The following is a 26,349-nucleotide window of genomic DNA, read 5'->3' as shown; positions in this document are numbered from 1 at the left end:
GATGCAACTTGCTCAATTTAAGTGTGTCATTTATTGTTCATAGTATAAATACATTCTTACCAACTGATAGTATCTGAATTTCTTAAAAGGAACTCTTTTCATGAGCAAGCATGTTACTAATGAAGCTTCTTGGGCTCCTCTAGCTCCCACAGCAGATTCTTTCCCTTGGGACTGCTGTCCAAGTTTTGCAGGATGACTGGCTAGGATAGACAGTATGGTCTATGAGTATAAAGAGGTGGGCCAACTGTAGCAAACTGAGCTCAAACCAGACACACCAAGATCACAGCCTAACCGAGGGCCCCAGCCACCCTGCTGGGACCTGCACAGGTGCAGAATAGGGAGAAGGGGTTCACTGCAGCCACCTTTCTTTTACACAAAAATTATAAATTAAAAAAAATAAAATTAAAAGCTTTTTCTTATACAAAAGGGAGAAAGTAAATGATATTATTGCATTCTTCCATAACCTTGTAACTTCTGAGTTTACACAAATACATTTGTAAAATATATACCAAAGGAGTACAAATTCCCGGGGTAATCTAGTAATAGGAACCAAGTATTTTAAATTCTTGCATGCTTTTTGTCCTTTAATTCTACCTTCTAGGAATTTATCCTAAGGAAAAAAGCATCACTATGTGCAAAGATTTAACCACAAGAATGTTTACTACACATGTTTATAGGAGATAAAATGAAAACAAAAACAAAGAAAAACTTAACATTAGTAAAGGATTAGTTTAAAAATGTTTCAACCTACAGCAAAATAATCTATGGCTAGACTCTAACAAAGAGTAGATATATGTATATGTATAACATTCACTTTGCTATACACCTGAAACTAATACAACATTACATACTCCAATAAAAATTTTTTAAATAAATAAATAAATGTAAAAAAAATCGATGGCTGTTAAATTTGGCATTGTGCAAAATATTTATAAAATAGTGTTAAATGAAAAAAAGTAGATTGCGGGCTTCCCTGGTGGCGCAGTGGTTGAGAATCTGCCTGCCAGTGCAGGGGACACAGGTTCGAGCCCTGGTCTGGGAAGATCCCACAAGCCGCGGAGCAACTAGGCCCGTGAGCCACAATTACTGAGCCTGCGCGTCTGGAGCCTGTGCTCCGCAACAAGAGAGGCTGCGATAGTGAGAGGCCCGCGCACCGCGATGAAGAGTGGCCCCCGCTTGCCGCAACTAGAGAAAGCCCTCGCGCAGAAACGAAGACCCAACACAGCCAAAAATAAATAAATAAATAAATAAAAATTAAAAAAAAAAAAAGTAGATTGCAAAGTAGTATATAGAAAGTGATATCCTTTTATACATATATCACTCAAAGACTATTTTATGTTAAAACAAATAAAGAGAAGTTATCACCAAGGGAGAGGATTTGGGATGTTATGAATAATCATAAAACCTCCCACTTATTGAGCAGGGCACTCTGCTTTAAAGACACAGCTGAAGACGTTCACTAGAATTTACACACATACACACCTTTATATAGATCTATCTATGTTGTAAATCCCTCAGCACACCAACCTACAAGTATTCAATACATGTTTATTCGTATTTATACTTGTATAAGTACATATTCAACACTTACTATATGTGGAGCACTGTTTTAAGGTATTTATATATACTATCTCATTAACCCTTTCAGCATGGGCTGGGTGTTGTTCTCTATGGAAAGATTATAAGATGACCAAAGATCACTTGCCCAGTAAAGGGCAGAACCAGGATTCAATCCCAAGTCCATCTGGCTCCAAAGCTCAGGGTCTTCTTTTTCTTCTCTCTCCCTTTTCTCATGATTTGTATTATTTAAGATGTCTACAATGAAAATGAACTTTGGTGTGCTAAAGAAACAATATGTTATTTTAGATGTCCACTAAAAAGATTAAAGTGGTTTCATGTTTTAAAAGTAGCTCTCACTCTAGCCTTGAGGAATAAAAATGTCATTAGGTATCAATCAATACTCACTGGAGGAAACTCTCAATTATAAGGAGGACTAAAACTGACCAGCACTGGTTACTGCAGGAACCGAAGCGAACAAAAGCTTCTTAGCAGTAGGAACTGCCCAATTCTGGCCATTCACTGTGGTCTCCTTAGTAAACTGGGACTCTTTTCCAACTGGCTTAGGAATGATCATTAGCAATGAAGAGGACTCCAGGCAAGTTACAGAACAGTTATCACATTATATCTACCTACAACTATCCCTTTAAAAAGCTGTCACATTAGACTACCTTTTTAGCATCCAACATCTCATAAGGTATTTTTCACTTAAGGCTGTAGTGATAAAAAGTCTAGCTTCCTCCTTCCCCCATCATCCCCCTTAAAGAACAAAAGGCACTAAGAGTTTTTACTTTAAAAACTACCCTCGGGCTTCCCTGGTGGCGCAGTGGTTGAGAGTCTGCCTGCCAATGCAGGGGACACGGGTTCGAGCCCTGGTCTGGGAAGATCCCACATGCCGCGGAGCGACTAGGCCCGTGAGCCACAATTGCTGAGCCTGCGCGTCTGGAGCCTGTGCTCCACAACAAGAGAGGCCAATAGTGAAAGGCCCGCGCACCACAATGAAGAGTGGCCCCCACTTGCCACAACTGGAGAAAGCCCTCGCACAGAAACGAAGACCCAACACAGCCAGAAATAAATAAATAAATAAAATTTTTTAAAAAACAAAAAAACAAACTACCCTCAACATCTGCACATGCTGAGCACAAGTATCTGAAACAACTATTTCAATGCAGTCTGGGGTCACTCTTGTTCCTATACAGACTAACACTAACATTCCCCAGAAGCCTACTACAGAAAATTATTTCTCAAAGCATCCATTTACCACTGGCTAGACAGTTTAAATGTTGGGAAGTGATTAGCTAAACTATAATGTCAGATATTAGATTCAACTCTATCTAGAAATAATTTCATGAAATTCACAATTATGCTATTTGCTATATAATTAATTAAAAGAAGTCTCATTTGATCTCTCCCTTAGACATTTCAGAAGCATAGGCTAGTCGTAAAAGCCCTCAGGGAACATAAGAACAATAAAAAAAAAATTTTTTTTTTAAACTTCAAGTGCAGCACAGTGTGCTGAACATGTAACAGATAATTTTAATAGTTTCATGACAACTGAATAAAATATTCCCTCCATCTCCAACAGGAGAATTTGAAAAGATCAAAGCACTTCAATTATCTTGACCAAAAGAAACTTTCTATTGGTAACTTGGGTCCAGTCAATGCAAGAGGTGATGGTCAGAGGCTAGGATCAACCTTTTTGGACCCGTCTTACCACAGGCTTGTCTGTTTTCCACCTCATTCTAATCCACTACATTTGAGAGCCTTGCTCAGTTTAAACAGCATCATAAAATCTTTTCCTCTTCAGCCTGAAACTGGCGCTCCTCAGGAAGCTTTTGTGGTAGGACTGTATATTAAGGGCATAACGTAAAACTTCAATGCTGTGCATTTTCATAAAAGATACAAGGTCACAGGACCTTGCTCCCAAATGCCAAATTCTTCTAATCACCAGCATAAAATACCAATGTTTAAGGGAAAGGCTGCCTCACCAAACATGGCACAGGCAATTGCTCTGGCTGCCCATGTGGCTTCCATGGCAGCTGTTCAGGGCAGAGCTGCTCTCTCTACTTATATTGCCAGCGATCCTAGAGACAGAATGCTGGCTCCAACCAACAGCTTTTAAATTTGGTTATTATGAAGTGACCTCCTGAATTTTGTAAGAGTATAATGGACCTTTAGGCTGAACTGCTGAAAAATGGCATGGAAAAAAAAAAAGTCTGACATTGTTACCACACCTACTTCCACCCCTAGGACAGGATTTTAAACTGAAGATTGGATTGGGAGATTCGAGCAGTTGTGGTTTTTCCACCCCATGTGGGGCATTTTATTATTATGCAACTATTTTTTCAAAATACAAAATGGGTTCTCTGAAAAGGCAGCTTAAATGATCATGCCTCATTTTCATAGTGACTGGGAAGGAAACTAAGAGTATAAAGTCTAGCACAGCTGTTACTTAGCCTTATTTCTACTACTAATTTTCAAAAGCAAAAAATTAAATAGAAGTCCAGTCAGCTCAATGAGTAAAATACTGAGGAATTTCCTATCCAGTTCTACTGATTCACTCTACATGTCATATTGTCCCTTATTCCAGACATGATGTTTTCGGGGGTCCTACACAACAGAAATGATAAAATAAAACATGCTGCATCATTTGGCCTGACATCCAATCATTGATAACGTGAGTTGATTGCCAAAGAGGATGGGTCACTAATAGGGACGTGGCTCAGCTGCACGGAAGGCAAAGCAGAAATTTTAGTATTTCAGGAGCGAGGAGTTCTAAGAAAACACAGGAAAGTCAAGTCTTAATGCATGGAATGAGCTTCCCAAACCATAATAAACAACTCCCAGAAAGATTTATTAAACAGCAAGGAACTATTTTACTTGTCAGCGTGGGTCCTCCACAAATGCAGTCCAGGTCAGAAAAAGGAAAATCAGTACCTCAGGCTTTTAATGCCAATATCCTAAGAAATCTCCAGAATGATTTATAAAGTACACATAAAGCTATATATTTCTTTGTATGCTTCTCAAGAATTCCCAATCATCTGGTTGTCCATAATAGTTAGCAGAAAATATTTATTGATTCATATTAGATCCTGAACTAACAAATTCTTTGAGGATTATCTATTCTACAAAGAATGTACTCAGGGGAAGAAGAAAAAACTAGACTAACCCTAATATTTGGAAGCTACAAATTATAGTACATTCAATGCCAAAGGAAAGGAAATATTAACTCTATAAACATAATCCACTTTAATCTACTTTAAAATGTCAGATAGAAAAATTCCTGAAAATATTCATGAAAAAAAACTGTTCTCGTGCTGGCAGAAGTAGTTAGAATGGAGATAGTTCCTTTATTAAAAATGAAAAAGCCTAAAAAATAACTTTAAATAATCAAGGCTGTGAAGAGAAAGGGTCTGACAACCATGACATTGAAGACAGTTAAAATTTCTCCTATATATGTGTGTTTTACTTTAAGCAAATTAGATGTACTGAATAAAATTTGAATTTTCAGACAAATTATTTGCTTTTTAAAGCAAATACCCCTCCCCCAATAACTAAAAATAGAAAATGTTGCTTTCATTCATTTGAAATATTCTACTGACAAAAGGAATCAATGCACAATTTCAGGAAACAAAGGCGAGGCATACTCTGTATCCCTGAATTATTGTTCCATTCTGACACCACACACAGCTGGTGTTATGCAGACTCCAACTTCCTCAACAAGAGAGCCTGGAAAAGGTCAATTGAATACTAAAAACAAATGGATGATAGTCAGGTGTGCAGCTGATGAATACCCAGCCGATGAAGACCCAAAGACTCAGGGACCTGGGTATTTTATATCTAAAAAACCCAACTCTCCAATCCTCTGCATGAAATCAAATGTATGCACAGATTGTATTTGCTTAGTGAAAGCCTGAAGGGAAGCAAGGCATGTTGCAACACCACAGTAAAAGTCTTCCATGATATGCACAAATACTGCAGAGAGTAGTAATGCTGCTATCTGTTCCCCCTTACACAAACAAAAACATCTCTGATACATGCTAGTATAAAACCTAAAAGAAATAAACCCAAAAGTAAACTCATAGGTCTTTTATTTCCCTACTATTCTTCCTTAAATAGTGATAATTCTGTGCATTCCAATTAAGCATCAAGAAGTTTACCAAGGGACTTCCTTGGTGGCGCAGTGGTTAAGAATCCGCCTGCCAATGTAGGGGACACGGGTTCGAGCCCTGGTCCAGGAAGATCCTACATGCCGCGGAGCAACTAAGCCCGTGCGCCACAACTACTGAGCCTGCACTCTAGAGCCTGCGAGCCACAACTACTGAGCCCACATGCCACAACTACTGAAGCCCGTGCGCCTATAGCCCGTGTTCTGTAACAAGAGAAGCCACCGCAATGAGAAGCCCACACACCGCAACAAGAAGTAGTCCCCGCTCGCTGCAACTAGAGAAAGCCTGCGTGCAGCAACGAAGACCCAATGCAGACCAAAAAAAAAAAAAAGAAAAGAAAAAAGTTTATCAAATGTCACTAATCCATTTAAATGGAGGTTAATCAATGCAAAGCATGCTGCAGCATCTATATCAAAGTATCATGAAGCTTTAAAAAAAAAAAAGAACTATAGATATGCATGACTTTAAGAAAATCTAACAAACAAAACTACAAACATATAAATCAGAAAAATTAGGGAATGATTATTTGTATTTAAAAGATTCTCGTTAAATATCAAGCTTGAGATAAGATAAAATATGGTACCACTACAAAGGTATGAATTCCATTCACATTTTCCTTAATAAAGAGAAGGATACCGACATTATTGTGTTTACTTTAATAAGCAAGACACTCTGAAACATGAGATTAAATAAATACAGGTGTTAAGTGAATTAAGCACAAAACCCAGAACCACTAATATTCTGTCTTTAAATAAATCTCCCAACACATCATAGCTTTCATACAGAAAACTATTAAATGGACAAATTACTATTATTGTTTAGTTTGATAGCCACTAAGATGAATACACCCAAGTCACAGGGAAAATGCAATGCAATTGGAAGTATAAAGCAATAACATAAAAGACTCCAATATGATAATACCTAATAATAATAGGTAACATTTATTGAGTCTTTACTAAGTAATAATCATTTAATTGCATTTAAAAACTCACAACAGCCCATGATATAGTATGCGATACATATCCCCATTTTACAGAGGAAGAAACTGAGGTGCAGAGTAGTTAATCTACCCAAGGTCATACAGTGGGCAGAATGAGAATTTCAGCCTCAAAAGTCAGATTCCAGAGCATGTAAACCAGGAACCATGCACCCTTCATTAAAAAGTGCAACAGGGTATTCAAAAATGTGGGATGAGTTTTGGTAGGGAGCAGTGATTAGAGGGACAGGGGACAGGAGAAGGATGATGTTGGAAAAGTTGAGAATAATTGTTCTGTGTGCAAAAGAAGTTTCTATGATGATGACCATGGGATGATGATTCAAAAAAAAAAAAAAAAAAAAAGTGCTTGAGAACCATCACATTAGGAGAACCAGGAAAATTCACAGAGTAACTGGTACCTGAGATGAACTTCAAAGAGTTAGAGAATGGTTAAGATTTGAATAGCTGGAAATAGAGGTAAGATCCAAATAGAAGGCTTTGCATGAGAAAAGGCACTCAGGAAAAAGCAAATAATAAATACAGAGGAGTAGTGGGAGTTAAGCCAGGAGAGGAAAGTGGCAACCGTATGGTGGCTAGCTTTGAACACCTGGGCAAAAAGTTTATATTTAGTTCAAAAAGCAGAGTCATCGAGTTTTTGAACAGGTGTTGGCCATTGGAAAACATGATCAGCAAGCTAGCTGACATAAAAGAATACAAATTGTGTAATTCCACATACATTAACTCCAAGGCAAAACTAATCTTAAATCATAAAAATCAGAAAATGACTGCCTAGTGATGAGGGAAACCATTTGGAGAAGGCACAAGAGAACTTTCTGAAGTGATGAGAAATGCTCTATATCTTACTTGGGTGGTGCTTATAGGTGCATGTAAAATTGTCAAAACTAATAGAATAGAAGACAATATCTGTGCATTTTATAGTATGTTAATTATATCTCAATTTTTTTAAAGAGGCAAAAAAATCACCTAGGCATGGTGGAAGGGGAGCTAAGAAGACAAGTTAAGGTGACTATTACAGAAACCCATGAGAATGATACCAGAAGCGAGGAGACTGTGGATATAAACAGAAGCAAGAACACTTATCTTAGGTAACTATATATGTGTGAAAACGTTTCTACAAATCAATATTAAAATAAAGTATACATGCATGAATTTTATATATATTTCATTCATCCTGTCCCCTGAGAATGTAGGCTGCCAGATGGCAAGGACCAAATAATAACTTTTTCATTTAAAATTATTTTTTCTCATTCTTTTCAACTTGTATACATCTGATGCTGCCATTTCTACCCTCAATTATACTCCATCTCATAACCAATATCCACATACTATGTAGTATTTCTGGTATGGAAAACTTTAAAAATAATTAAACTATTGATTGCTTATGTGCCATTAAGGGCTTGTCCCCCTACCTACCTATTTCACTTAAGAATTATAAGACTCTCATGAGGTTACCTATTATACCCATTTTACAGATAAACAAACTAAGGCTGAGATAAGATGCTCACAGCTACAGAGTAAAAGTAGGCCCCCTTGTCTGTCTGTCTCAACTCCCAGGTTCTGAAGCATTGTGCTATATACTTACACCAAAAATAACTAATATAGTAGGGCTACCTGGAACCAACTCAGAAAAAGGGTGAGAAAGTCAGTACAGATGAACTCATAATCTATTAAGTATATTCATCCCCATAGTTTTCAAAAGACTACATTAGTTAACTGGGGGTTATTACAGAACTGCTGTTTTATAAGCTGCTTAAAACAAGGGTGGGGGGATTTGATGTTAGTTGCTTTAGGCATTAGATAAATGTTTACTGATTCATATTTATAATGCATATACATAATATGCTATGTCAGGTCAATTCAATCTCTATCAAATCTGGCTTCATGAAGTTTGAAGACTTTGGAAATTATCACAACTAGTGTCAAATAATTAGAAAACATTCTTAAAAAAATAAAGTCAATTCAAATTCAATTTAATTTTTAAAGGTGACAAACGCCATCCTGAATGTATTTTTAGAGAGAGGTTGGCTTCAAATCTCTTGAAATCATAAGGATCAATAGATTTAATAAACTCTTAAAAAGGCTGGTAACCCAGTAGGACTATAGGACCAGTTTCATAAGAAGAGGGATCCTGTTTCTAAATATAAAAATTTGTAAGTTCAGATCCTTCTAATTAAAGAAATGTGAATATTTAGGCAAAAACTGGAGTAAATTTACTTCTAAAATATAAGAAAGTGATTTCCTAAGATAACAAACAAGAGGAAGAAAGAAGTAGTTTATCATGTTGAGAGAGCAAATGTTTTAAAATAGCTGTAAAAATAGCATTTTACATAAACATACAAACTCTGCTTATCTATTTGCTAAAATATCTCCCCCCAAAGACTTCTACATGACAACATTTGTTTAGTAAAGTCTCATTTTTCAGGCTATTTAAGACTTTTCACAAGTTCAAGCAAGTCCTCCAAATTTGAATTAATGAGATTTTACTAATACCACCAACTTTTACATTTTACTATACTTTCCCTAGAAACAAATATTCAGTGAGTGAGGTAAGTTACTCTACTCCAGATAAGTATTCTTTTAGCAGTGAAAAAAAGAAACCCCAACTATTCTTTTAATTTCATAACTCATTTTACCATTGCTGGGAGAAACTAAAGAAGACTTAAACGAAAGGACAGATATACCATATTCATGAACTGGAAGACTCAAAATTGTTAAACCATCAACTCCCCCCAAATTGCTTTATAGATTAAACACTCTCAATCAAAATACCAGTAGGACTTTTTGTAGAAATTGACAAGCAAATTTTAAAATTTCTATGGGTATGAAAGAATCAAGTATAGCCAAAACAATTTTGAAAAAGAACAGAACTGGAGTGCTTACACTACTTGATTTCAAAAGGAATCATAAATCTGTAGCAATCAAGACTATAATACCATGGCCTAAGGATAAACACAGAGATCTCTGGAGTAAAATAGAGAGACAATTGATTTTTGATAAAGTTGCCAATTCAATGGGGAAAGGATTGTCTTTTGAAGAAATGGTGCTGGAACAACTGAATTTTGGTGGAAAAAAAATAAATGTCCATCATTACCTCACACTATACACAAAAATTTACTGAAAATGGATCATAGTACACATAGAAGCAAAACATATAAAACGTTTGGGAGAAAAACCTTTACGACCTTAGATTAGGAAAAAAATTTATATAGGACACAAGACACTGAAAAACTGTATTTTATGAAAATTAAAAACTTAACATCATCAAGAAAACAAAAAGCTACAGTCTATAAGAAAATATTATCAAGACATATGTCTTTAAAAAGATCGTATCAAAATATATGAAGAACTCTTAAAATTCAATTATAAGTCAAAGTATTTGAACAGACACTTCATCAGTGAAGATATACCAATGGTCAATAAGCACGTGAAAAGATGTTCAATGTCTTTACTGATGAGGGAAGTGTAAGTTAAAATCACAATATACCACTACACACTCATTAGACTAGCTAAAATTAAAGAGACTGACAATATCAAGTGTTGACAAGATATAAAGCAACTGAACTCCCACACATTGCTGATGGGAATGCAAAAAAGTATAACCATTTCGGAAAACAGCTTGGCAATTTCTCAATAATTGCATTTCTAGGTCCTTACCCAAGAAAAATGAAAACATATGTCCACACAGAGAATTAAACATGAGTAATTACATCAGCTTTGTTCATAAGAACCAAAAACAGGAAACAACTCAGTATCAACAGGCAAATGGCTGAGCCAGCTATGTATTTTTTCTACTACTCAGTAATAAAAAGAAATGAACTACCACTAGCCACAACATGACTGAAAACATTATGCTGAATGAAACAAGTATACATTGTATGATCCCATTTATATGAAATTCTAGAAACATGGAGATACACTGCAAAGTGGCACAAGGTAATTTTGTGGGGTGACGGATATGTTCTATATCTTGATTGTACTGATAATGATGGTTACACATAGGTACACATTTGCCAAAATTCATCAAACTGTACATTTTAAATGGATATACTTTTAAAAATGGATAATTTTATCATATGTATATTGCTCTCCAATAAAATTTAAAGAAAAAGTTGGTTTCCCTTGTCATATTCTGCCCATTATATAATGCCAATTCCAATGACATCCAATTTTTTCTTTGATTCATGGGTACCTGTGTCAAAAATAATCTCATTTACACTGCCTTAACTGAAAGAGAAACATATCGTTTTAATATCATAACCTTCTCTGTTCTCCTCTCACTTCCTCACCCCCCATATCCAGTTGAACTTTAAATTTTTTGAAAGCTTTTTGCCCTCTTATCTCTTATCACATGCTATTCCTCTGCATCCCATAAATGTTTGTGAAATTGAATCAAACAGAAGTTCTCCATAGTCTGTCTTACCGAGTGTTATCCTGAGAACAGACTAGAAATTAAGCCTTCAAATGTCCTCTGATTTTGTTTCTTTGTTCTATTTTTTTCAGTGATTTTTAACACAACCTTTTTTCAAACAGAATATTATGCCAGAGCCCAATATGTAAAACTGACATACATTTGTAAGTTCAAATTTATAATATTTAATAATAAAGTCAACCAATGAGAACCTAAGTTCATCTATCAGTAGTTCCCCACATATCAAAATTAGTTATTTTTAATATGTGAATGTATCTGTTGTTCTTTTAGGTTTTTTAGCAATTAAAAATGAAATTCAAATCAAATATTAAGAGCAGGGGTCAGCAAACTAAGGTGCATGGGCTAAAGCCTGCCTACCACCTGGTTTTGTATGGCCCTTGATCTAAGAATGTTTTTTTGCATTTTAAAAGAGTTGAAAAAAAAAACAACAACGAAAGAAGAAGAATATTTTTTGACATGTGAAAATTATATAAAATTCAAATTTCCACATCCATAAATAAAGGTTTATTGGAACACAGCCACACTCATTTGTCTATGGCTTCTTTTGTGCTACAATGGCAGAGTTGAGTAGCTACAAAAGAGACTGAATGGGCCACAAGTTTAAAATATTCACTATCTGGCTCTTTACAGAAAAAGTTTGCAGACCCCTGATTTACACATCTCTGAAGCACCAACTTCATGGAGTAGAGTTTGGAAACTACTTGTGACAAAGTGTATTTTCCAAAGATGGCCACTAAGATATTTTCCATTCTACTTGCTCTTCTACAATACACTCTTGCCACTCCCTCACCAAGAGGAGTCCAATTCCCTTCCCTTTGAATCTGGGCTCATCTTAGTGACTTGCTTGGCCAATATAATATGGTGGAAGTGACTTCTAAGACTTCCAAGACCAGGTCATAAGAAACCTTGCAGCTTCCTCCTAGGTCTCTTGGATGCTATGTCACAGGATGCTTCCTCTGAGAACCTAGCACCATGATGTGAGAAGCTTGAATCTCACAGAGAAACCAAGAATAGGCATTCCTGCCTACAACCTCAGCTGAGCCTCAAGTCAACAGCCAGCCTCAACTGATATCCATGTGGGAGAGCTATCCTGGCCCTCCAGCTCAGATGAGCCTTTAGATGACTGCAGCCCAGGAGACATCTGACTGCAACCACATTAGAGACTCTACATAAGAACCACCAGTGGCTCCAGTCAATCAGTCAATCTGCAGAACTGTGAAATATAATAATAAATGCTTATTTTAAGTTACTATATTTTGGGGTAGTTTGTTATATAGCAATAGACAACTGAAACACCATTATACTAAAACAAATCTAGGAAAGTTTCAGGTAAGAAATTCCAGACTTCTGAGTCAAGCCCATGCGTGGACTATCCATGCGTATCACCAGGCCAAACCCTACCAAAGCCTCCCGCTAAGCCTAGGTGTTCTAGAAGTAGCCGTGGATAAAGGAAGTAGTAAACAATACTCTAATGGAGTCACTGCAGTTTCCTAATCTGTATGCATCCCAAGCAGACTCACTGTTCCCCAAAGCATGCCAATAAGCCTGAGTCTTAGTCTGAAATTCTCACAAAAAAATGGAACATAATTTTTCTCATTCCTAAAATTACATCAGGATGGGCAAAGAAACAATTCTCGGTTTTCATGCTGTAAATGAACTGATGATTATAATTCCTCGTTATTTTTACTTAAATATCTTTAAAAAGTGATAAGTGAACTTAGATGAGATGTAGTCAAGTTAACAGTACATAGCAAAGTATCAGTAAATGGCAGTTTACCTCTAACAAATTTGGGCTTAATAATAAAAGTCCATATTGTCACCTACTCCTGCCTGAAGGGTGACAGGTAAGAGTTGTCCACTGACATATTTCTGATATGTGCCAGTTATGTGTGATAAACTCCTTAGCCCGGAAAATTTAATTAAACTGAGTATCAATCCCCTATAAAGCCCATACATCATATTTTCAATATTACCTTAAGCCACAGCAGATTCAAATTTCAAAGAATGAGTGCTTAGTGTATATGTTAGGTATGCTGCTACACTCTGGGGATATGTCTTCAATTGGTGTAAATTTCATTCAAAAGAGAGTAGCGGGGACTTCCCTGGTGGTCCAATGGTAAAGAATCCGTCTTTCAATGCAGGGGACGCCGGTTCAATCCCTGGTCGGGGAACTAAGATCCCACATGCCACGGAGCAACTAAGCCCGCCTGACACAACTAGGGAGAGAAAACCCGTACGCCACAACTAGAGAGAGTAGCCCGAGCACCACAACTAGAGAGAAGCCTGCGCGATGCAATGAAAGATCCCGCATGCCACAACTAAGACCCGACACGGCCAAAAAAATAAAGAAAAAAAAAATTCAAAAAAAAAAAAAACGAGAGTAGCAGCTCTGAATTATTTTGATATTACTGAGAATCACAATGTAACAGAGAATGGTATGTTTATTTTATATAAAAAGGGATATTACTGGAACACTTAAGATTCCTAATTTTTTTTCTTAATTCAATAAGTGTTTTCAGGTTTATTTAAATATTTATTCATGTGACTATTGTTCACACTAATGTGGAAAACACTTGCACAGATAAGTGTTTTAAGAGGAAAACATTTCAACCCTTTATGGCTTAAGGCAATTCTACAAAAGTGCTGTGACCAGTTAGTGATGTCTGCCACGGGGATGACCAGTAGTGAGAAATATGCTGGGCATTTGCCAACCCTGACCTATTTCATCAGTTTCATGCAGTCTCCTCCCTTCAGATCTCCTACTGGGTCCCTTCAAACATCCCCGTGATGGAACTTCCCCCCAGTCTTAGGAAGTGAGATTTCCCTTTCTTCAGCCAGTCTTTCCCACTGCCAGAGTCTAATCTCCACAGTGACCCTTGATAAGCCTTACCCTGGTGCAGATGTCCTGGCCCAAAAAGGCAGATTTCCCTAACATCAAGAGGTCATCGGATAAGCCACATTTTGGGCCCCAAGAGCTTAGATGGTAGACAGCCAAACCCTGGTAGAACGTGGTAAAGCCGTGATTTGCATCCAGGCAATCAAGCACCAGAGTCTCTGCACTTAGTCACTGTATCTGGCACGTGGTTGCTGCCATTTCTACAACATGTATTAAACTATATCTTGGTCCTTCAGTTCACAGTTAACTGAATCCATTATTAATAAAAGCAAAATCTCTATAGAGAAAATATTACAATTTACTACTCCAGCACAGCAAATGTGCTGTTAATGAATGTTTTACACTTATTAGGAAAAAAATGGTGGGATATAAATACGCTTCGAAAAACAATTTAAAAATGACCATACAATTCATATTCTTGTGTCCCATATGGTCTTGTACTGAAAATTTAACAGTATTTGAACATAATTTAATGTGATGACTACGATTAATGTTCAAAATACACATTATCAGTGACTTTTGCAACTCAGAATCCATAACAATTCTATTCACGTCCTGTGTAACTAACTCCATGGGGATTCTATAAGGAAAGTTTCCATATATGGTAATTTTTCCCCATAGACTCCGCACGGTTTATACAGGATGTAAATCTGGTCCATTGTGACAATGAAAACAACAGATCACTGAAAACTCATATGTAATTTCTGCTGAACAAACCAAACTAACAATTAGGGAAACCAATACTCAAGTGAAAATAAATAATCTGAGAATTTTAAAATAACCACTGGGTATTTTTATCCCATTTCTGCACTAGTAGAATTAGTATATAAATACCCAGAAGGAAAAAAAAGTCCTATCTTTATTTAGTTTAAAATATTCCCTTGATACTAAAAATTATGATGTCAACTGTTAACAGGCAAGAAACCCAAAAGGAAATTTCACATTAGAACTCACATTGTCAGAAGGAAAGAAAAGACAATAATATAGTAAGATAAGTCAAAAGTGTTATATGAGCTTTAACTTCCCAGCCTCCTGTATGACCATGTCCCAGTGTAAATCCCAGTGATCTATAATTATTTTTCCTTATTTGTGACTTTAGCAGTCTGTGGTTTCTATTTATCTAAAGTCATGCAATAATATTTTTTCTTTCATTCAATGTTCTGAGTGCAGAATTAGAGGTAAGTTTTTGGGTGTATATTTAAGTATTTGTATTTTAAGTAAGATGAAAGCATCTAAAATTCAATACAGCTAAATACTAACAGCCAGATTAAAGACGTAGGAAAGGAAAATGGCTGTTTCTAAATTACCTAGTTTCATATGACAAAAACTAATAAAGCGGGGGAGATATAGTACTAAAATGTCAAACATACATTTGACAGCAAAAACAGCAGTCTCATACAATTATTTAACAAGAACTAGGGTTTATATTGCAAAATACTCCAGTTGTGAATAGCCATTTTTGAATGACCACAGTTGCTGTTAACATCTCAACCAACTCACAAAAATTACACCAAAACAATAGACCTAAGTTTAATCTCACGTATGATTGGTTGTCAAGAATGGCCCTGAAATGCACATACAAAGGGAGTGTGACTCATTTATTTCTCTATCAAAGAGATGCCCATTTAATTATACAGTTTCTTGGTGACCTAATATTGCTAGGGTATATTCATTTTACTATCTCCCACATAATGGCTCAAAATTTGAGATAATTACATTGTTCTTAGAAACATGGTACCATACTCACTATTAAAACTGAGAAGCTGTCAGTTCCAAATTAATGCATTCATCAGTAATGAAAATAAAAAGCAACAGCTGTTGGGACGTCCCTGGTAGCACAGTGGTTAGGAATCTGCCTGCCGGAGCGTCCCTGGTGGCACAGTAAAAATCCGCCTGCCAACGCAGAGGACACGGGTTCGAGCCCTGGTCCGGGAAGATCCCACATGTCGCGGAGCAACTAAGCCCGTGAGCCACAACTACTGAGCCTGTGCTCTAGAGCCTGTGAGCCACAACTACTGAGCCCGCGTGCTGCAACTAATGAAGCCCACGCGCCTAGAACCTGTGCTCCGCAACGAGAAGCCACTGCAATGAGAAGCCCGCGCACCGCAACGAAGAGTAGCCCCCGCTTGCCCGCAGCTAGAGAAAGCTCGCGCACAGCAACGAAGACCCAACGCAGCAAAAAAAAAAAAAAAAAAGATAGCACAGACTCTTTAAAAAAAAAAAAAAAGAATCTGCCTGCCAAAGCAGGGGACACAGGTTCCAGCCCTAGTCTGGGAAGATCCCACATGCCACAGAGCAACTAAGCCCGTGCACCACAACTACTGAGCCCGCGTGCCACAACTGCTGAAGCCCACGTGCCTAGAGCCCGTGCTCTGCAACAAGAGAAGCCACTGCAATAAGAAGCCCGGGCACCACAACGAAGAGTAGCCCCCGCTCACTGCAACTAAAGTCCGCGTGCAGCAACGAAGACCCAACAGAGCCAAATAAATAAATTTATTTTTAAAAAAAAGAAAGCAACAGCTGCACTTTTGGTGCCCATCAAAGAAAACTGCATGGGGCATCACCCATGCCCCAAATCCTTTCCAGCATCTAGCTGCCTACTGAAGGTGATGTGGGCATGCAGAGAATGGCAGGGAAGACTTGTGGGCCAGCCACACCAGAGCTAAAGAGAACTGACACTCTGACACACAGGTCCACCATTTCCCCATCACCACTAAGCTCACAAAATACTACTGCTCTGTTCGGACTTCGGTGATTTCTTTTTCCCTTTCGAGATAACACTAGATGTTCTTTCTAATATATCACGACTATAACAAAATGTTGAGAGGAGGGATTAAATGACACTATTTGCCCCAAGGGCACACTTTCTGAAAAGGTAAGATGTTGCTCTCTTCACTGGTAGGTGCTTTGGAAGACACATTAATTTGTTAGACCAGGGCACAATTCCCACCACAGCACATCTTAAATGGTACCCTTGAGGCCTGAAAAAGTTAAACATAGGAGGGGAAACAGGAGGAGGACCGAGCAAGATAAACGCTAATTGAATAAACTCCCAAGTACTTGAAGTATTTACTCTTTGGAGAATAACTGGCTTTATCAGGAAGGATGCAGTACAAAACCAGTGTTCCTTACTCCACAAAAAGAAAAGATGAAATTTTTCTCCATTTATAAAATTTTAAGAGGAAATGAAAAATTTTTAATTTTTATAGAATTCAATTTATCAATTTTAAAATATGAACTATCATTAAGTACCTAAAATATGCATTTTAAAGACCACTCCCCTCACAAAACTTTATTTTTAGTACTTTCTTCTTAAACCTAAATTATTTTGATCACAGACTAAAATTGCATTTCCTCAAAGCAGATAAACAGCAGACTTACTTCTCCCATTTTTAGACATGGGAAATTTCAGTAAAGGAAAAGCTCGGTGAAATATATCAAGATGGTAACAGAGTTACAGAAGCTATACTTCCTGCTTTGTACTAATGATTAATCTACACATAACATAGAACACTTCCATTTAAAAGTGGGCTGAAAATAGATTGTGCCCAATTTACACAACTATGGGAGATTCAGATACACTGAGAAAAAAATGTGACTGGCACTGTTGGAGTTATTCTAAAGTGAATTAAGCAGATATTCACTGGGCCTTCCCTGGTGGCGCAGTGGTTAAGAATCCGCCTGCCAATGCAGGGGACACGGGTTCAAGCCCTGGTCCAGGAAGATCCCACATGCCGTGGAGCAACTAAGCCCGTGCGCCACAACTACTGAGCCTGCGCTCTAGAGCCCAAGAGCCACAACTACTGAGCCCAAGTGCCACAACTACTGCAGCCCGCACGCCTCGAGCCCATGCTCTGCAACAAGAGAAGCCACCACAGTGAGAAACCCGTGCACTGCAATGAAGAGTAGACCCCACTCGCCGCAACTAAAGAAAGCCCGCGTGCAGCAACAAAGACCCAACACAGCCTAAATAAATAAATAAATAAATAAATAAAATTTTTTGAAAAAGAAGGTATTCACTGAAACGAGGTCAGACAAAGCAGTTATTAATTTTGTTCCCATAACTATGTAAGTTTTAACTTTGATAAACAAGGGTCTACGCTTCCAGGTAAATTTTTTGTCATTTTTAAGGCTCTTTTGTGTATGTGTGTGTGTGTGTGTGTGTGTGTGTGTGTGTGTGTGTGTGTGTGTGTATGGAAGAGGCGGGTGCTTTTTTGGCATTTAAATTAAGCAATACTATTTTCAGTGAGACAAAACATGTTATAATGTGATACCCAGGTTACCTCAAATTCCTGACCTCAAAGGTCTGAAACAAAAAGTCAACTTAATCAATCCAGTACTTGAAAATGAAGACGTGGACATTTCTACTGACATTTCCTTCTCTTATAAGCAAAGAGCAAGGAGGAGAGAAAGAAAGTTTTAAAGAGCCATGTACAAGTGACTATGTCAAAAGAATTCAGAATAGTGATTACCTTTTGGTGAGGAGGAGAAGTAAAATTGACTGGGAAGGGTCATCACAAGGAAACTTTCTGGAGTAATAGAAATGTTCTGTATCTCAAACTGGGTAGTGGTTCCATAGGTGTAAACATAGGCAAAAATTCAATGAGCTACACACTTTGACTTACGCATTTTATTGTATGTAAACTATACCTCAATTTAAAAAGTAAAAGCATCCAATACAAGTAAGGTACTGCAACCAGAAATCAAGGATAAGAATCATGAAATCAGAATATGTTAGAAAAAAAAACCAGACCTTTCCAGGATCTAGCACAGCACTGTACATCGAGTAGATGGCTAAACAAGTATTTATTGTAAAAGTTTAGTAAGAATATCCTAGGTGGTTTGGAAGATCCCTTCTGAACTAATTAGAACTTTTAATGTGACTATTTTTCAGAATATTCCAAATACAGATAGTCTCAGCCTATAAAATAGCCTCCAAAAGATGGACATTATAGGTCTAGAAAAGCTATGCCTCAAAACACAAAGAAAATACAATTGTCTTAACTCTGAGTACAGATTTAAGGAATCTCCTTATCTAAAGAAAGCAGTCCATTCTCAACACTTTACAACCACTGACAGTACAAATCTATCTATGGTCTTCTAGGGATAAGCAGGAAACAAAATTTAATACTCAGTAAAGTCAAAAAATGCCCAAAACCTACATGATGATGTTCTGTCTTCTGAATGGTATTCTACCTGTACAGTAATTTGGTAGCTATGGAGACCAAAAGCAACCAGCAGTTTTCAAACAGAGCACATAGCACATGTGTGATATTATCAAAAGATCAGGTTTAATGATCAAGAAAGTCAACATGTCTGCTTGGTAAACCTGGCCACACAATGCTAGAGTCCCTATGCCAAGAACCCAAAGAGTCCCACACTGAGTTTCAACTTCCATTTTCAGCTAAACAAAGTAATAAGACTAATTTTCCTTTAGTAGATAAATATTTCTATCTATACCTAGGTTCCTACATAAACAAAATTCCATGACTGAAATGAAACTGGAAGGTCTTTGCCACTAAATCATCTGTTTCTATTTCTTGGGTGACGACAATTCCAAATGTATCATTAAGTGAATTCAAAAAACATTTTTAAATTATTAGAAAATAAAATTGCCACGTGCTGAATGGGACATTACATCTCATTGTTATTCTATCTTGACCTTGATAATGCAGTGTGGTAATTTCAGAAATGGGAAGCTTCTAGGTAAAACAACAAAAATAATCCACCCTTTAAAAAAGCCAATCAAGAAACAAAAGAACTGAGGATTATTAGCTCTCTTGAAATACTACTATTCTGGAATAATCATCAGCTATGCACAAATAGTCACACTGATCACCTGAGATCAGAAAGAAAAGGTTGGATTATATATTCATCAGAAATGTGTTTCCTAAATTCCTACCCTAACCCCCTCTCCCCACAAAGATAGTGTCTTGCCAATGTTTAATGTTCTAGGTCAGCAGGTTGAGTCTCTTTAGAAATTCTTAACTGTCACCTTTGCTTATGGATAATGACAAAATATTCTGCAGAGCCTGTATAACTGCATCGACAAGTTATACTATTCTACATCCAGCATTAAATAATCCTCATTACTTAGGCTGGTCATCATTTTTCAAATACCCGTTTTAGCTGTCTACAAGTGCCATCCAGCCCAGCCCCTTGTGCAGGGCCTGCTCTGCACCAAAGCAATTTCATTGTATAAGTTTTAAGACAGATACAATGCTGCTGGACTGTGGCACTAGCCAGCATATCAAAATTGAAGCCATTGTGTAAAAAAAAAAAAAAAAAAAAAATCCATCTTTAAAAATAAAGCTTATTTCTTATTCTTTAAATCTACATATAATATCTACTCCTATGTTTCTGTAAAAATATGGAAGAAGAGGATATAATGATACCCCCATTCTCCTTTTAGATAAAAAATGTAAGCCCTTTTTTCCTTTTTAATAAACACTATCATCTCAGATCCTCCAGTATCTATTTTAGGGTTTAGGACCATTATAGAACCCACAACAATAGATCAGTGACAGACTTGATCCCATCAATTAACACGTTCTGGGGAGGCTGCCCCAATTCCTGTCTTCCTCCCCTCCCTCTTGGAGGCCTGGTTTTGACCACACTGACATCCCTGGCCTTAAGGATGAATAACCCAGATAAGGGGGAGTCCCTTCCCTGAGACCAATTTCTTTGTAATTAGAGCCAAAATACAAAAGCTGTTAATGACCTAAGGCAAAGTGATATGAACTCCAAGCCAATGAAACCATGACAGCAAACAGATTTCTAAACAGCAAAGTGAGATCCATTTACTTACATGAAGATTCAGTGCCAAACATGGCTGGCTCCAGAGGCTGCTTTTAAAAGATTAGAAGAAAGGAAAAAAAGGAAGGAAGAAAAATCGAGGAGAGTGTACGTGTGAGAGTGGAGAGATGAGCTGCTACACAGCAGAGGTCGTGAAGACAGACAATGCAGTCCAAGCTGTGTCCAGCTGCCAGATCCTCCTCTTACAAGCTCCAGTGTTCTCCCGTGTGATTGAAAAGCAAGGTCTCCTACAGCACCAAAAACCGAAGAGCTGTTTTGGAAAATCCAATACGGAAAGGCAGGCCGACGTGGCTCTTCTGGGATGCAGGGAGGCAGGACTAGGTAGCAGCAGGGGCAAGACTGCTGCGAGCAGCAGCAACAGCGGATACTGCAATCCCCAGCCCTGTTATAGCAGTAAGACAATAGCAGGGCTTATGCATACACTAGTGACGTCAGAGACACTGCACAGACCGACTGCGCTGCTTGAGCCAGAGGCTCCAGGGGCTTCAGGGGAGCAGGCAATTCAAAGGGGAATTCCTTTGTCACAAAATGCACCAGACCAAGAGCCACATATATATATATTCACCCTCCTGACAAGATCCTCATCCTGTGATACCAGGCACTAAAAGAGACCTCAGAGAAATTTAAATATTGGCTTTATAGCAACCAACCACAAAGATATGCAAATCAGGGTTCTTGGTTTTATGCAGCAAGTAGAACTTCTCAAGGGAATTAAGAGTATCAGAAATGAGAAAAATAACCTACCTTTTAAAAGAACTCCAGAGCTCATTGTTTTTTCAGTAGGCTTGTGGTAGACTGACAGATCAGGGGTTGTACACTCAACCACAAATATGTGAAAATATGTACACTATTCCACACACTTTCTGGGCATATAAATTCACAAGCAAATGTAACAGTAAAATAATACTATAAGCACTTAGAACACTGCTTAACACCCAGTGAGCACTCAAATGTTAGTGAATACATTATTATTTATTTTGCAACTATTATTCACATGTGAAAACCACCACTCTAGGAATATATGTATGTACACATATTTCTCCTATCCCGTCTCTTTTGCCTTATATTTCTTCATTTTACCTTGTGAGAATTCCTGTCATTTCTCCCGAGTAACGCAGTCATGTTAACGCTGTGTGAACACACCAGTGTACCCCTGTGTGCAAGTGGGCATAATTCTTTTTCATCCATCAACACAAAGAAGATATTATTATTTTGTCTCTTGACTCATTACGTGCATTACCTTTACTCTTAGAAATCTGTTTTTTTCTAAAAGCTATAAGTGCACAGACTTTAATTAGAATGTCTATCCAACACAAGCAAAGAAAGTTTTGTTCTAATATTTTGAAAATACTGAAATGCATAAAAAGTGTGTTTTTTCCAATAATCCCAGTTTTAAAATCATATAAAATAGGAAGTTCAAAAGCTCAAGTTTCTTTTCCATCCATTCATCTAAGGTATATACTTTGTCCAATATTTTCTAAAGTTTACAAAGACATGTCTTTATATAACACAGTTTTTAAACATTAAATTCTTATATGATTGTGGAACTGCAAATTACCATCTAAAAAATATCATTAATAACTCTCTGGTCAGTATATGTAGATCCATCTCATCTTTAAATGGTTACATAGGGGCTTCCCTGGTGGCGCAGTGGTTGAGAATCTGCCTGCTAATGCAGGTGACACGGGTTCGTGCCCTGGTCTGGGAGGATCCCACATGCCGCGGAGCAACTGGGCCCGTGAGCCACAATTACTGAGCCTGCGCGTCTGGAGCCTGTGCTCCGCAACAAGAGAGGCCGCGATAGTGAGAGGCCCACGCACCGCGATGAAGAGTGGCCCCCGCTTGCCACAACTAGAGAGAAAGCCCTCGCGCAGAAACGAAGACCCAACACAGCCAAAAATAAGTAAATAAAAATAAATTAAAAAAAAAAAAAAAAGTTAGTTAAATGGTTACATAATATTCCATTGTATGGATGTGCATAATTTATTCAAGGTAATTTGACCTTTATCTTACTGAAAATGCTGAACCATTATGAAGAAATTGCAATGATGCTACATAAGAACAAATATTTTGTTGTAGCTAAGATAATAATAACTAATATTTACTAAATGTTTACTATGTGCCAGGTATTATTTTGGGAACTTCACATGTATCAGCTTATGTAATCTTCATAACAACCCTACAAGGTAGGGTTATGCACATTTGATAGACAGTGGTCACACTGGTTACTAAGTGATAAGCTGGGACTCAAACCCAGGCAGTCTGGTTCCAACACACAGGCTCTTAACTACTCTTCTATAATGCCTCTTGAAAAATAAAAAAATAATTACCAAAATTATATTTTAAGAACTCAACTAAAATGAAAGGAAAATAGAAATCAACTGAAAATATGGAGAAGAAAATTCTTAAAAGAGAAGGGTCACCAAAAAAACTAAAAATGACAGAAAGGACTATACTGAAAATTGCAAAAATTAAGAAAAATGCATCCCTCCCAAAATAAGTGGTCCAGGTCAACAACCAGTGGAGAACACAGGCATACCTCAGAGATACTGTGGGTTCGGATCCACACCATCACAATAAATCAAGTCACACAACTTTTTTGGTTTCCCAGTGCGTATACAAGTTACGTTTACACTGCACTGTAGTCTATTAAGTGCCGCAGCACTATGTCTAAAAAATAAAAATGTTAATTTTAAAATAGTTTATTGCTAAAAAATGCTAACCATCATCTGAGCCTTCAGCGAGTTGTAGTAGTAACACCAAAGATCACTGATCGCAGGTCACCATCATAACAAACGTAACAATAATGAAAAAGTTTGAAATATGTTGAGAATTGCCAAAATGTGAGACAGAGACACAGAGTGAGCAAATCTGTTGGAAAAATGGTGCTGATAGACTTGCTTGAAGCAGGGTTGCCACATACTTTCAATTTGTAAAAAGATGCAATTTCTGCAAAGAGCAATAAAAGAATGCTCAATAAAACGAGGTATGCCTGTATCAGTAACAGTGTTGAGACACAACTGCAGGAAGTGGGAAAGGGCAATACACTTCAAAAGGGTTGAAACCAGAATAGTATCTTAACATAAGACCTATTTCAAATTGCATCCCAGATGTTGCACATGAATAGTCACACAAATGGGGGTGGATGTGGCCATCAGAAAGGCAAAAGGAAAAGTAGAATGAGAAAATGATCCCTGGGTAGAGATACAGTTAGTCCTCCATATCCACTGGTTCCACATCCATGGATTCAACCAACTGCAGATCAAAATATTCGGTAAATAGAAATTCCAGAAAGTTCCAGAAGCAAAACTTGAATTTGATGTACACTATTGACATAGCACTTACACTGTATTTATAACAACTTACATAGCATTTATAACATATTAGGTATTATAAGTAATCTCGAGATGACTTAAAATATGCATAGGGGATGCATGTAGGTTATATGTAAATACTACATGATTTTATATAAGGGATTTGAGCATCCGTGGATTTGGGGGTGAGGGCAGTCCTGAAACCAATCCGCCACAGATACCGAGTGACAATTGGTACTTCCTACCAGAGGCCATAGTCTATATGTGACAACTTCTTGCTGACTCACTGATGTAGCTCTTTCTTTAGCTTATATGTGAGGGTGTATATATGCATATATAAATACATTTTTCTGAGTGCCTATATTTATTTCTTGGCACAGATTTCTAAGAGTAAGTTAAAGGCTGCAATATTTTTCAAGACGTCTACTTTTTAGATAACTATAGCAGGATCAGTATGTTAAAAATGTTAGGTCTCTGGGCTTCCCTGGTGGCGCAGTGGTTAAGAATCCACCTGCCAATGCAGGGGACACGGGTTCGAGCCCTGGTCCGGGAAGATCCCACATGCCGCGGAGCAACTAAGCCCGTGCGCCACAACTACTGAGCCTACATGCCACAACTACTGAAGCCTGCATGCCTAGAGCCCATGCTCCGCAACAAGAGAAGCCACCGCAATGAGAGGCCCATGCACTGCAACAAAGAGCAGCCCCTGCTCGCCGCACTAGAGAAAGCCCGCACCCAGCAATGAAGACCCGATGCAGCCAAAAATAAATAAATTAAGTAAATAAATTTATATATATAAAAAAAAGAAATTAGGTCTCACTTGCCAGCAATCTGGACACATATGACAACCTCTGACTCCTATTAAGGTTTCTATAACCTCTGGATGCCTGAGGTATTTCTAAACACTTCAGAAGGTTGGAATCCATATGGCTGAAGACCCATCTTTGACAAAACAGATGCCAAAATTTTAGTTTGCTCCCATTCTCTCCTCTGGGCAGCTGGCATGAGCTCAGAGAATGAAGACAAATACTAATGGCCTGCCTAAGGAAAACATCATGAAAGAAAATGAAGGAAGAATAAAACTGACTGATGTCCTCCACGCCCCTTCAAAAAAATCACATAATACATTCCAAAACCAAAATGATCTTTGGGTTATCAATTATGTCTAATTATGCATGCCTGCGACCCTGCCTGCCTGTGACCCTGCCCTTCCATTAGTAAAGCGAGTACTGTTAATTTCAGGATAAAATTAGCAATGAAAGAAGAGATCAATATTCAAAATAATTTAGCGGTCAAAATAATTATTGTTAAATTAGAATGTTGCTGATAAAGAAAGATAATAGTGAAAATCTTAAAGTAAATCAATAGTAATTTTTAGAAGAAACCCCATTCATAAATTGACTCAACAACTATTTCCTGAAAGCCTACTGTTCTGCACTCTAGGGATACAGCCATTAACAAACTCTCTCCTCTTTGGAGCTTATATTCTAGAGGGTGAGACGGACAAACAAATATGTAATATATCAAGGGGTAGTACATGTTATAAAGAAAGATAAGAGGAATTAATGAGGAGTGATTGAACGGGAGGGTTATTTTAGGTAAAACCATCAGATAATGTCACCCTAAAAAGATGACATTTCAACAAAGACCTGAAAAAACTGAGAGGAAACCACATGGGTAACATGGAAACCACATGGGGGAAAGAGCTTTCCAGAAAAACAAAATAAAATACATCTATTCTTGAATATTCAAGACTCAGTTTTCTACTGGAAGATATCCCCTTTAGTGCTATGATGCTGTCATTAGCACAAAAGTGGTTGTGCTGAACTGAAATAAATAAATAAATTCTCTTTTCTAATGCAAAAGAATTCACTCTTCCATGAACAGAAAACATGTGTGTTCTTTTCTTCAAAGTTTAATAGACTAAATATACCTATATTTGCAAATATGTAAATGTTTATAAAAATCACCATAGAAGACAATACTCAAAATAGCTTCCTACCACATCAGACAACTAGCTTAATAAATGTTATCTCTATTAGTGTGGTAAGAACTTAAACCACATATTCTCTTCAGAGTACATACAAGACCTAATTTTAAAAGTGTCATATCTGGAATTTCTCTGGAGCTATATCCTTTGTTCACATTAAAGCTTTATTTTCTTACTATTC

At 37.4% G+C, this 26,349-nt stretch overlaps 1 protein-coding gene across 6 annotated transcripts in view; it reads right to left on the bottom strand.

Annotated features, from left to right (window-relative positions):
• ST7 (suppression of tumorigenicity 7) overlaps window positions 1–26,349 on the bottom strand; it is a 260,658-nt gene that overhangs the window by 177,317 nt on the left and 56,992 nt on the right. The window contains exon 1 of one of the 6 annotated variants that reach the window (XM_068549352.1): window positions 20,857–21,151. The exons of the other annotated variants lie outside the window; for them this stretch is intronic. Coding sequence (XP_068405453.1) covers window positions 20,857–20,878 — 22 coding nt within the window. The 5' untranslated portion in view covers window positions 20,879–21,151. Of the gene's footprint in view, window positions 1–20,856; window positions 21,152–26,349 lie in introns of those variants that run through there. 6 annotated transcript variants of the gene reach the window in all.

The sequence above is a fragment of the Eschrichtius robustus genome, chromosome 8 (genome assembly GCF_028021215.1).
Source record: "Eschrichtius robustus isolate mEscRob2 chromosome 8, mEscRob2.pri, whole genome shotgun sequence".
NCBI lineage: Eukaryota > Metazoa > Chordata > Mammalia > Artiodactyla > Eschrichtiidae > Eschrichtius > Eschrichtius robustus.
Note: the sequence above shows the minus strand (reverse complement) of the source record. Positions and strands in the feature narration are given on the sequence as shown.